General features: G+C 40.5%; 3 protein-coding genes across 3 annotated transcripts in view; 1 reads left to right on the top strand and 2 right to left on the bottom strand.

Moving 5' to 3' along the window:
- Positions 1 to 334: 334 nt before the first annotated feature.
- On the bottom strand, positions 335 to 2,602 carry nsl1 (NSL1 component of MIS12 kinetochore complex). The gene is made up of 6 exons (XM_077511122.1): positions 2,369 to 2,602; positions 1,199 to 1,268; positions 996 to 1,129; positions 870 to 924; positions 746 to 801; positions 335 to 684 (listed from the first exon to the last, which is right to left on the bottom strand). The coding sequence occupies exons 1-6, from the start codon at positions 2,543 to 2,545 to the stop codon at positions 469 to 471; spliced, it is 708 nt and encodes a 235-aa protein (XP_077367248.1). The 5' UTR covers positions 2,546 to 2,602; the 3' UTR covers positions 335 to 468.
- Positions 2,603 to 3,939: 1,337 nt separating this feature from the next.
- Positions 3,940 to 7,661, bottom strand: spata45 (spermatogenesis associated 45). Its single transcript, XM_077511123.1, has 3 exons — positions 6,836 to 7,661; positions 4,568 to 4,877; positions 3,940 to 4,266 (listed from the first exon to the last, which is right to left on the bottom strand). Exons 1-3 carry the CDS (start codon positions 6,881 to 6,883, stop codon positions 4,208 to 4,210), a joined length of 417 nt encoding a protein of 138 aa, XP_077367249.1. The 5' UTR covers positions 6,884 to 7,661; the 3' UTR covers positions 3,940 to 4,207.
- The window catches only part of flvcr1 (FLVCR choline and heme transporter 1), an 11,961-nt gene continuing 6,241 nt past the window's right edge, over positions 6,615 to 12,334 (top strand). The window contains exons 1-5 of the mRNA XM_077511111.1: positions 6,615 to 7,646; positions 9,150 to 9,294; positions 10,376 to 10,516; positions 10,931 to 10,998; positions 11,893 to 11,996. Of these exons, the coding sequence (XP_077367237.1) occupies positions 6,972 to 7,646; positions 9,150 to 9,294; positions 10,376 to 10,516; positions 10,931 to 10,998; positions 11,893 to 11,996 (1,133 nt within the window). The 5' untranslated portion in view covers positions 6,615 to 6,971. The remainder of the gene's footprint in view (positions 7,647 to 9,149; positions 9,295 to 10,375; positions 10,517 to 10,930; positions 10,999 to 11,892; positions 11,997 to 12,334) is intronic.

The raw sequence follows: 12,334 nt of genomic DNA, 5'->3' as shown, positions 1-12,334 counted from the left end.
AAGAAATGACATAATTGTCATTAACTAGATTTATCTTCATTCATCCAGTTAAAACCATTGAAAACGGATTTTTTGCAATGCTAACCTGGCAGCAGACAACTAATACAAGTTCTTCAAAATTATATTTAGAGCAAAAACTCAAATAAAATCCAGATATCCAATCAAACTTAATTGCTGATTTTTTTTAAAAAAACAAACATCAAATCTGAATCCCCCCCCCCAGGAAAATTCACAAATCAAGTAGCGCTGTTGTTTTCATATTCCGGTTTTTGGCGACCTCTAGCGGTTAACATGTACATTGCATGTAAAAATCACAAGAACTGCGTTTGCTCAGTCGACCAGCTTTATTAACATTTCTACGCTTGTATAGTTTTTTTTCAGCCTTGTTTTGTGAAAAAAGGATTGTATGTAGGAATGTATTTTTTTTATTTTTTATTTTTTTACACGACTTCCCACCCATCATGCCCTTCATTTTTCTACATATCCGCCCGACGTCATGGCGTCCTGCGCATCTCGTCCGACCGACGGCTGCTTCCCGCTGCGCCGGGCGGAGTTTGGCGAGGGAGGCGGGGCTTCTTCCAATTGGCCAAACACTTCCTGGTGCACCGCCAACGACGCCTGGCTGGGCTTCATGCTGATCAACTCCAGTAAGCCTTCGGCCTGATTCTGGAGCGTGCGGATGGACTGAAAGAAAACGACGCACATTGTTTGATGTGTGTGCATGCGTGCACGTGTGCTATTATACCTTGATAGCTTGCGCGGTGTTTTCCGCCAGTCCAGATGGCCAATCTGGCAAATTTTCTGATCACAGAACACAAGCAGGTTGTTTTGTTGTATAGCGTGCGTGTGCACGAGTGTGCGTATGTTACCTGTTTGAGTGTCTGTGAGCACCTGCCGAGGTTTGACTGCCTTTCCATTCATTTCCTAAAAAAAAAAAAAAAACGACAAGTAATTTAAAGCGAAGGTGTGAAGCCAGTCACAAAAGTGACACCCACCGCGAGTTGCCTCTCCATTTTGAGGGCACGCACGGCCGAGCGGAGGATTTGCGGCGGGAGCGCGCGTCGCTTCCGCGTCGTCTCCACGATGGCGCCGTCGAGCTCGTCCTCCAGCTCGGCCAGCTTGTCCGCATCTGGGACAGAAAACATCGATTTTTTGTTTTTTTGTTTTTTAGTACACATGTTGGTGGTGGTTTGTTCACCGTCGTCTGGAGCGTCGTCCCACGTCTGTCCGTTCACCAACACGCTGGCTTGAACGGCAGCCTCGAAATCCTGCACACAAAAGAACGCTCGACATTGTATTCAATTATCTCATGACTGCTTTGTTTGATTACATTTTTTATTTAATGTGAGTATGTGGCATTATTTCCATTCTTGTATCGCGTCTAAAATGATTGTCATTCGGCCTGTTGTCAATAAAGTTTATTTGTTTTGAGTGACGTTTCGTTGACGTCATTTAACCGGTGAAATTGTCCAGTTGACGTCAAACATTGGAAAGAAAATATTAAAGATGTAATTTAAATAACAAAATGTAAGGACTGAAATAGTAAAAAATAAATAAATAAATAAATAAATAAACTTGAGAATAGAAACGCAAAATATATTGAATAAATAGAAGAGATTGACTAAATGATAAATACACAAAATAATTGTCTCAGGTGTGACAAATATTGTTAGTTTAGATTGTTAATGTGTTCCTATTATCATTAAGACTTTTTTTTTTTTTTTTTTTTGTTATGAGATTGATTCGTGAACAGCTAAAAAAAGAAACCAAACCGGTCTTTGGCGACCTCTAGCGGTTTCGTTAGCGCTGCTGTACTGAGGTCCCGGGAATTTTTATTTATTTATTTATTTTTCACTCTTAAAGTATCATGCTTTTTTTTTTAGGTTTATTTACAATTTTAGTCCATAAATTTTGTTATTTTGAACAATTGTAAACGGACAATTTCCAGAAAATCCTGTACCATGACGTCATCTGCATGCGCCCCCGATACAATCATTACGACTGTTTTTGTGATGTATTGTGATACGTGAACAGCAAAATAAGGAAATCAAACCAACGTGAACACATTTGAGACACTGCTCGCTTGCTGTACTGACGTCATCGGCAAGCGCCTACCAGACGCGAATGGATCTGGCAGGCCGAACACATATGGTACCGACACCGGTGTATTCTCATCGCACAGTATCGACAACATCCGGGTATTTACAGTGATTGTTTTGAACTCTCTTCCTGCATCCAACGCTTCCACACCCAAGTCATTAAAGTTTGTTTTAGCTGCCTTGCCTGCAAGTTATAAATGTAATGTAGTTAAGAGCGAAAATTGACATGTTTTTCTTGGAGGGGATTTTATGCGCGTCCTAAAACTCACCGCCAGCAGCTGCTCAAGTAAAAGTTGCTTGGTATCTTCCGGAATTTCCGTTTGTTCGTCCAGCGCTTTGTTTAAAATGGCTTTGTACTGATTAATCTGCTCGGTAACTTGTTTTTTGGACGTCACCCGCACTCGGAGGTCTTCGTTAACTGCCTCCGATCGATTTTGCGCGTCCATGTTTTTTTTTTTTTGCCGCCGTGTTTTGTTTTGAACGGCCTCCTTCTTCCGGGTTGCACCGCGTCGGCGGTTCCGTGTAGCAACATTATAGAGACTCACTTGTTCCGTGCCTCAACGAGATTTTTATTTATTTTTTTTGCTCCTGACATACTTGAGTACTCAAGTATGAACTTGATAATAAACTGGTAAAAAAAATTCTAAAAAAAACAAAAAAAAACGACACATTAAAAACAAATAATTACACCGTGTGTTTATTAAACAATCACACAACGTTGCTTTTAGTCTGCTGGATTAATGTCAATGCAAAATGAGAAACACAACTGAACTTTATTTTTAGAGCTCTTAAAAAACAACCAGTTCTGCATATAAAGTAGCGTACACGATGGAGTAAAAGTCAGACTGTTATTCGCATAGCAGTGGAAGGAAAAAAAACATACTGTTACTGTAGATTAATGAGGAGTTTTGACAATGTTCATGTTTTTGTCTGGATTATACTGCCCCCATGTGGGCAACGTGTGTACACCAGCATTCACATCTCAAATCGTCTTTGGAAAAGTTAATGAATCAGAAAAAAATTGTAATTTTTTTTTTTTTTTTTAATAAGCCAAATAGCACTCAATACTACTACTGTACTTTATAAAATCATATACTGATAGTAATAACATAATTAAACGAAATGCAAAGTAGGGCTGTTTGATGATGAAGAAAATATTCATCACGATTAATTTAATTAATTAATTAAAAAAAATAATTACATTTTATTATTATTATTATTAGGGGTGTGAATTGCCTAGTACCTGACGATTCGATTCGTATCACGATTCACAGGTCACGATTCGATACCGATTAATCCCGATACGAATTTATAAGTCGATTGTTGCGATTTTTTTTCATTCAAATTTAGAAAATACTAATCAGTAAGCTTGTAGAGTGTAAGATTTATATGAAAATGTATTATTTATTTATCTGAAATTTCAGTCTTATAGAGGTTGTAATCTGTTTCATGTTTGAACAGCATTGAAATAAAATATTAAGGCTTAATGTTCCGTTCATATAACATTCTTCCATGCTCAAGGTGTGAATCCTAACCCGAAGTCAGACGTTTTGTTGAATATTTTTCCATTAAAAATGGAAGTTTAAAAATCGATTCACACACACACACACACACACACACACACAAAAAAGGCAATGATGATAAGACGTTGAATCGGTAAGACTACCGAATGAACAATTCTGAGCTCTTAAAAAAATAAAAATAAAATAAAAAATAAAAAATCGATTTTTTGCTATTGAATCGATTCGAGAATCGCGCGTTGTAGTATCGCGATATATCGCCGAATCGATTTTTTTTAACACCCCTAATTATTATTATTATATTAATAATTCTAATTATATAATTAATTATAATTACTAAAATTTAATTTATTTATAATTTTAAAAAATAATTTAAATCACATTTAGGACAATATTTTTTGTAAATTTTTTTGGTGCAATTTTTGTAATTGTAGCGTGTAATAAAAACAGTATATTCCGTATGGAGCCACAGGAGGAATGTGGCTTAGTGTAATATTGTTGCAAAGGATCAGCGTGGCGGCGGCGTGTGAACGGGAGGGAAAATGAACGCTCCCACGCTGAGGAAAGTTTGTGTGCGCCGGAGATCAGTCAGCGTGCGCCGTTCCGATGCGGAGAGTCGCCGGCGCTCCACGGCGGCTGCGAATCATCTGGAGGAGAGACCGAGTGGTTCAGAATTGAAAAAGTAAAATCAGAATCTGATGAGGTTTAGTGTCAGGGGAGCACAGTATGGATTTGGAAAAAAAAAAAAACTCAGCAAACAGGTGTATTTAAAACAACACTTGTTGAATTGTATATTGCACCTGTTGCTGCATGAACTTTTCCCAGAAACAAGTTTGTGTTTGTACCTCATTTAGTTACATCTTGGTGACGTTATCGCCACAAAAATTGAATTTGGATTTTCTTGCCTTAGCATATTGTGACCTCACACAACGACAAGGTGACACTCACAGCTTTCTTCAAAATGGCGTCTCTCCGGGAGGCGAGCGGGCGGCGGCCGCCCCCTGCCCGGCGGCCCCCGCTGCGGCCCGCCCGTCATGGCGGCCAACAGCGCCGGGCTGGACCGCAGGTGCGCGCGGTAATGTTTCCTCTGGACTCGTTCCCAGTCGCAGCGAGGGTCCGACTCCACCCGGCACCACGTCTCCCGCCGCCCGTCCGCGTCCTGGAGCGCCTCCGCCATGTTGCGCGTGTTTGTTTTGGGAAAGCCAGATGGCCTGTACGGGGGAATGGAGATGCTGGGGTTGCCGTGGCGACGGGAAACCTGAGGAGTCCAAAGATCTTGTCTTGGGAACAAACAGGCACTCTGCTGTCTACTTGTGGTTGGGGTTCTACTTTTTGATTAACCAAATAAATTGATTATTAACTCATTAGCTCCCAAAAACGTATAAATATGTCAGATTTTAAATGTTTTAAGTGTCCCAAAGACGTATTTATACGTTTTTTGTTTTTGTTGTTTTTTTTATGCCAGAGCATAGAGAAGGCTTTGATGCAGTCTCTCTACTGCAGAAAATGGTTGAGTGGCAGCAGAGTATAAGAGATCAACCAGGCAAAAACGAGCTGATTTCCCCACATTTCCTAGCAGATTTGTGAATAATGATGAAACTTAGCTATGTTCTATTGCTAATTGCTGCACAGCGGAAACAGATAGGAATATACTTTTTATTCCTGATAAAATAAGAGACTCTAATCTCTCTTTTGGTAGGTTCCATATTTTTATAGCAATAGAACAATATTCTACAGGCCTTGCAAAATCAGTCAAAAACCAGGAAAATACGACAGTGAAAATGGCTGGGAGTGAATGAGTTAAAATAATCATGAGTTGCAGCTCTAGTTATTAATACACAGCTCACAAAAAGTAAGGGACTTTACACAAAGCAGTTTGAGAAGGTTTCCAAAACAAGGAAAACACACAACAATTTAATTTGAGTTGATTTTTGAGTGAATGGGCAAAAAAAATCAGTCAGATTTTGCTCCTAGAGACTAAAAACCTTCCGAATGTTGTCGTTTCATTTCCTGTCATGCGCCAGACCGGCAAGCTCCCGAGGCCTCGTCGAGGCTTTTCTCAGACGAGATGAAGATTAGGATTAGTTCCTTACAGCGAATGATGTACTCTATACTGACTGGCCACTTTAGTAGGTACACAATAGGGCTGGAGGGGGCGGGGCGTTTATAGTCTGTGTGGAAAAATGAAAAATGCAATATACAATTTAAGACGTACTGCCAAAATGAAAGTGATTAGTGTTATAAATATCAAAAAAAAAAATATGCAGCATCAAACAATTTCAGATTCATTTTCTTCAATTTTTCCTTCCGCATCCTGTTTTTATTTGATTTATTTTACATACTTTTTCATACGTTGGTAGACTTTTCTGCCTTTTGGTTCCATTTTCTGACATTTTATATCTACTTTTTACAGTTTTTGTGCCTTTTTTTGCTAGCAATTTTCTGACATTTTTGTCAACTTTATTGACATTTTATGGTCATTTTCAGGATTTCTTTTTTTTTTCCCTTTACGCCTTTTTGTACTATTTTTTATTATTATTATTTTTTTTGCAATTCTAAAAATATTTTGGTAGTTTTCTGCTTTTCTTTTGTTTTTAGAAATTTTAGGTTACCTTTTTTGAAGATTTTATTTTCTGCCTTTTTTTTATTTAATTCTCTGCCATTTTTGGCAATTTCATGGCCATTTTATGGTAAGTTTCTGCTTTTCCTCTTCCTTTTTGGACATTTTATAGTCACAATTTCTGGAAATCTTTAGTTTATGATTATGATTTTTATTATTATTATTATTATTATTATTATTATTATTATTATTATTATTATTATTATTATTATTATTATTATCCTGAAAACTTTTTTTGTTAAATATTCAATTATTCATTTTCTTTATTTTTTATTTATTTAATCTAAGTCATTAATTCATTTGAATCATATTTTATCTAAACATAAATCTATTAAAAAAAAAATAATTTCTACATTTTTTTTTTTTTTTTTAAAGAAATCCACAGGGAGCCACAGAAGAGCCGCAGGTGCAAGACCCCTCATGCTCTAAATAATGTCCTTTTTATTTGATCCATCCTCCATCAAATCGTGCGCGTGCGCGCGCGTCAGCGGCGCAATCTTTGGGTGACTCGTCATCGTCACTGCTCTCCGATTGGCTGAGACGGCGTGGGGCCATCCTCCTCCAATAACAAAAGGAGAAAGCCGGACCTCCCCTACCGGGAACTTGTCCGCCTCACTCTCGGGACCGCCGTTACGAGCAAGCATGTCGCTTCCTCTTCGTCTCCTACCGACGCCCTAAAAAAAAAAAGAAGAAGAAAGGAACAGCAAACAAGAACGAAAGCGACTACGTGAGATGGTGGCGGCGGAGCTGGTGCAGGAGCATGTGCGCGCGGATGCCGCCTCGCCACCTGACCGCATCACCGAGCTGGAGGAGGAGGAGGAGGGGGCGCTCGAACCGAGCCCCGGATCCGGCGGCGCCGGGGACGCGGCGGAGGAGGCTGCGGAGGAACGCGACGCGATGCTGCCCGACGGAGAAAAGCAGCCGAAGAAGAATGAGGAAGACGAGGAAGAGGAAGTCGAACGCGCCGAGACCAAACTGTACTGGCACCGGTTCGTGGTCCTGACCGTGTTCAGCCTGTACTCGCTGGTCAACGCCTTCCAGTGGATCCAGTACGGCATCGTGGCCAACGTGTTCACGCACTTCTACCGGGTGGGCAACGACAAGGTGGACTGGCTGTCCATCGTCTACATGCTGGCCTACGTGCCGCTCATCTTCCCGGCCACCTGGCTGCTGGACCGGCGCGGCTTGCGACTGACGGCGCTGCTGGGCGCCGGCCTCAACTGCGCCGGCGCGTGGCTCAAGTGCGCCAGCGTGGGCCGCGACCTCTACCCGGTCACCATGGTGGCGCAGGTGGTGTGCTCCGTGGCGCAGATCTTCATCCTCGGCCTGCCCTCGCGCGTCGCCTCCGTGTGGTTCGGACCCAGGGAGGTGTCGACCGCGTGCGCCACTGCCGTGCTGGGCAACCAGGTAGGTGAGCGGCGGGCGGGCGGGCGCATGCGCGGACATGTGACTGTCACTTTTCGTAGTTGTGAATGTCTTCTTCATTTGTGTCTTCATGACTGTACAATACTGCCCGCTGGTGGCCAATTTGCGCACAACCGATGAGTTTTTGGGCTGCTTGATTATGTGAGAAAATATTCATTTGGTAATCATTGAAATTACAATTAGGACGATCGTTTGTTTATTGGTGCACTCATCCTCTACTCCCTAATCTGTACAAGGGGACTTTTAGTCATCTTCTTGCACTCAAATTGTGGAACTTTGTTCAACTCTATGCCAGCGATGTACAGTGACAGGAAGAACAATTCATTTCCACACCACTAGAGGTCAGACTATACAAAAAAATAACCCAATATCCACTTTTTGACATTTTTTTATTTTATTTTTTTTGCTGGTGTGCCTTGAAATAGTTTTCTATTGTAAAATATGTCCCTTGACGCAATAATGGTTGGGTAGCACGAGTTGAGTCATGAGTCAAATGCCACGAGAGCACATAAAAGCTTTTTTGCAATACTTTATCCCCTCCCACTCTGGGTGCCAAATTGTGAGGATGTGAGGCTCCACTTTAAAAAAAAAAAAACTAAAAACAATAGCTTTAAAAATGTGCAAAATGCTAACACACATGATGTAGCAGGGGAATGCTATGCTATGCTACGTGTTGCATGAATGGCAGCAAGTTCATCGTATCTTCTGCTGTTGTGAACAGAAGCATTCAAAGATCCAGTGAAGTGAATTCGGAGACCTGTATCGAAATATATCCAACATGGTTGATGATAATTGCCAAGAATGAGAGCTATGTAGCACTCGCTAGTGGCGACGTAGCATTAAACTGTTCTAAACGTTCCTGTTTTGTTAGATTTATTTGTTTATTTTTTATTTTTTTGTATGGGGGAAGGCTAAAATGGTTCTCGGTGATGCATTTTTGCTTGAGCCCACCCGGTTCGGTGGGCGGTTATCTGCCACACATGATGTGACGCAGAGCTAGCTAGCTAGCTAGCTAGCTAGCTAGCTAGCTTGCTTTGCTTCCATCCCGAAACTGCACCTTCTGAATGCCACGATTTACAGAGCAGCTCTGTGCTGTTACTTCAAATCACAAGTGTTATATGTAACATGTTGAAACACAAAGCATTGTGGGTATACCGTACAAGTACAAATGGTGTATGAGCACTGGTTAGCTCGCAAGCTAGCTCTTGGTCAGGGAGTTAAAAGCTACAGAATGACTCATTTTATATACTTTTTTTTTTTTTTTAATCAAGTTTTTCACACTTCTTTGTCGTGTGTCTAGTTGCCAAACTATTTTTATTTTCACTTTACAGCAACTTTCAGAAAAATACAAACCTGTCAGGGAGTGCGTTGGAAGATACTTGAAACGTCAGCGAGAATGGAAAATATGCATCGACATGTTGACGGCATATCTGTGCGACTGTCACATCAACATTGCCTGCGTGCGTGTGTGTGTGTTTTTCACAGTTGGGCGTGGCCATCGGCTTCCTGTTGCCTCCCGTTTTGGTTCCCAACACGCCCGACGACGTGGAGCTGACGGCGCACAACATCAGCGTCATGTTCTACGGCACCGCCGCCGTCTCGACCGCCCTTTTTGTTCTCACCATTATAGGTGCACACACGCACACACATACATATTGGTAGAACGTAGCCAAGTACAAATACTTAACACATTCACTGCCAGTCCAGCAAAACAAATTGACATTGACGTCTTTTTCCGTCGATGGCAGTGAATGAGTTAAAGACTACACCCAACTAGATTTTTTTTTTTGTTTGTTCTGGTGTCTCTACTCAAGTATTTATACTTATACTACATTTCAAGAGAGATATTTGTACCCCTTCCTATTACTTTGTCAGAAGTTTGTTTGTTTACAACAAATCAACCATTTTTTATTTTTACTTGGTACAGGAGTTGAAACTGTACTTTTACTTTTATCTAAATCTTTTTTTTTTTTTTTCCTCCAAGTGTCTGTATTTGTAGGTCACAATTAGGGCATGCCCCACTTTGGCCTTGTGTATATATTATGTCAATATGAGATGGAAACTTGCTGTTCCGGTTTTTCGGCCTTGGCAGTCAAAACGTGGGAACGGCTTTCATATGCTGGCGCTGTACTATGCTCCGAGTGTGACTATTATATTGTACTAAAAAACCCCCACAAAAGTTAACGTCTGTATGTGAAATCCTTGATTTTAACTCATTCACTCCCAACCATTTTCACTTAAGTGTTTTCCTGGATTTTGACTGATTTTCCAAGGCCCGAGAAATATTATGTTCTATTGCTATAAAAATATGGAACATACCAAAAGAGAGATTAGAGTCTCTTCTATTATCAGGGAAAAAAAAAAAAAAAAAGTATATTCCTATCCGTTTCCGCTGTGCAGCAATTAGCAATAGAACATAGCTAAGTTTCATTGTTTTTCACAATTCTGCTTAGAACTGTGGGAAAACTGTGGGAGTTTTAACATGGCCTGGTTGATCTCTTATACTCTGCTGCCACTCAACCATTTTCTGCAGTAGAGAGACTGCATCAAAGCCTTCTCTATGCTCTGGCATAAAAAAACAACAACAACAAAAAACGTATAAATACGTCTTTGGGACACTTAAAACATTTAAAATATGACGTATTTGTACGTTTTTGGGAGCTAATGAGTGAACAACAAAATCAATCAATCTGAATGTGTTTTTGCGGCAGTGATGAAGGACCGGCCGCCGCTCCCGCCCAGCCAGGCGCAGGCCGTCCTGCCCGAAGGCCCGCCCCCGGATTACTCGTACCGCCGCTCCATCGTCAACCTGATGAAGAACAAGGCCTTCGTCCTGCTGCTCATCAGCTACGGTGAGCCAAGGCTCGATCGATCGACCGACCAGAAGCACTTTGGTCGCGAGTGAACAATTGTCTGATTTGTTATAATGCTTTAGAAAATGGATAAATAAAACACAAACACGTGGAACAGCACTTGTCGACAGACCATATAAAAATACAGGCATATATTCTTTATCTTCTAGGGAAAATGACTAAATTTACAGTATCTTATTGAGTGGCTTATAGTAGTGGTGAAACTCTTCTACCGTAAGGTTTAATTCTCGACATTCTAAGAATGTTATTTTATTTTTCTAAAGTGCAACGTTATAAGAAAAGATGAGTAGAGTACGAGCAGATGCTCCTCAGTTGCTTGTACGTATGCAAATTTTGTGTTAGTATTTGAGTTGAAAGAATCTTTTTTTTTTTTTAATTATTATTATTATTTAGGTATAACCACGGGCGCCTTCTACTCGGTGTCGACCATCCTCAACCAGATGATCATGGCGAGCTATGAGGTAACGTATCTCAATGTGTACTGTAAAAACACGTGCTCTGGGAAAAATTAATTGACCAAAAATATGGCATTGTGACCATTCTGATTTCCTGGAAAAAAAATGTTCTCAAGGTCAGTAGTTGTATTTGTAATTTAGTAGTTTATAAAATGAAAAAAAAAAAAAAAAGCAAAATAATTTCCTATGACAAGAATGAACTCATTGTACTTAATTATGAAAGAAAAAAACAAGCAAGATGGCAATACATTTAAAAGCATATAAAATCAAATCAAACAATGCAAACAACAAATCTAATTTCAACATTGTGAGAAGAGACGTTTTGTTGCTCGTGAACTTCACAAACCAGTTTGTCTTAGTATACTATGCAAGTTGCTATACAGTCTGTACTTTGTATATGCAAATTACCATTCCAATCAACTCCTATTAGGTCACATGATGTCGTGTAGAACTACAGAAATCCGAGAATAATCTTCCATCCATCCATTTTCTTGACCGCTTATTCCTCACAAGGGTCGCGGGGGGTGCTGGAGCCTATCTCAACTGGCTTTGGGCAGTAGGCGGGGGACACCCTGGACTGGTTGCCAGACAATCGCAGGAGCATAATCTTCAGTACAGTAATTCGAATTTCCCATTGGCAAAGCCCCTGGCCCTGATGGGTTTCGTACCGAATTCTGAAAAAAGAAAAGAAAATTGGCACCACTACGTGTATCCATATTCATTGAATCCTCTGAACATGGTTTATTAGCAACTAATCTAACACAAGACTGCACTGAATTACTGTTGGGAAGCTGAAATTCACAGGATTTGAACAGTTTTCATTTAACGATTCATTGATTCATCGTGCACACATATCGGAACACTTTTTCGACACATAATTTTATTTTCTGTGTTGCTCAGAACGAAGAGTTGAACGCGGGGCGGATCGGGCTGACGCTGGTGGTGGCTGGCATGGTGGGCTCCATCCTGTGCGGTCTGTGGCTGGACCACACCAAAACCTACAAGTGGGTCTCACATGACACACACATTTCGTCTTGTGTTTAACACATTCACTGCCAGCCCAGCAAAAATGCATCATTTGACGTCTTTTTCCGTCAATGGCAGTCAATGACTTAAGATGAGATGTAACCAAAATTGATGGATTTTCAAGCAACATTTGCCTTAAAAAAATAAAAATAAAAAAATAAAAAATATGAAAAAAGGAGGCTGCAATATAATCACAAAATATATTGGCACATTGTGTTTAACACATTCACTGCCAGCCCAGCAAAAATGCATTATTTGACGTCTTTTTCCGTCAATGGCAGTCAATGACTTAAGATGAGATGTAACCAAAATTGAT

This window comes from Festucalex cinctus, chromosome 21 (assembly GCF_051991245.1).
Source record: "Festucalex cinctus isolate MCC-2025b chromosome 21, RoL_Fcin_1.0, whole genome shotgun sequence".
Taxonomy (NCBI): Eukaryota; Metazoa; Chordata; class Actinopteri; order Syngnathiformes; family Syngnathidae; genus Festucalex; species Festucalex cinctus.
The sequence above is the reverse complement of the archived record's forward strand: the minus strand, read 5'-3'. Positions and strand labels throughout refer to the sequence as shown.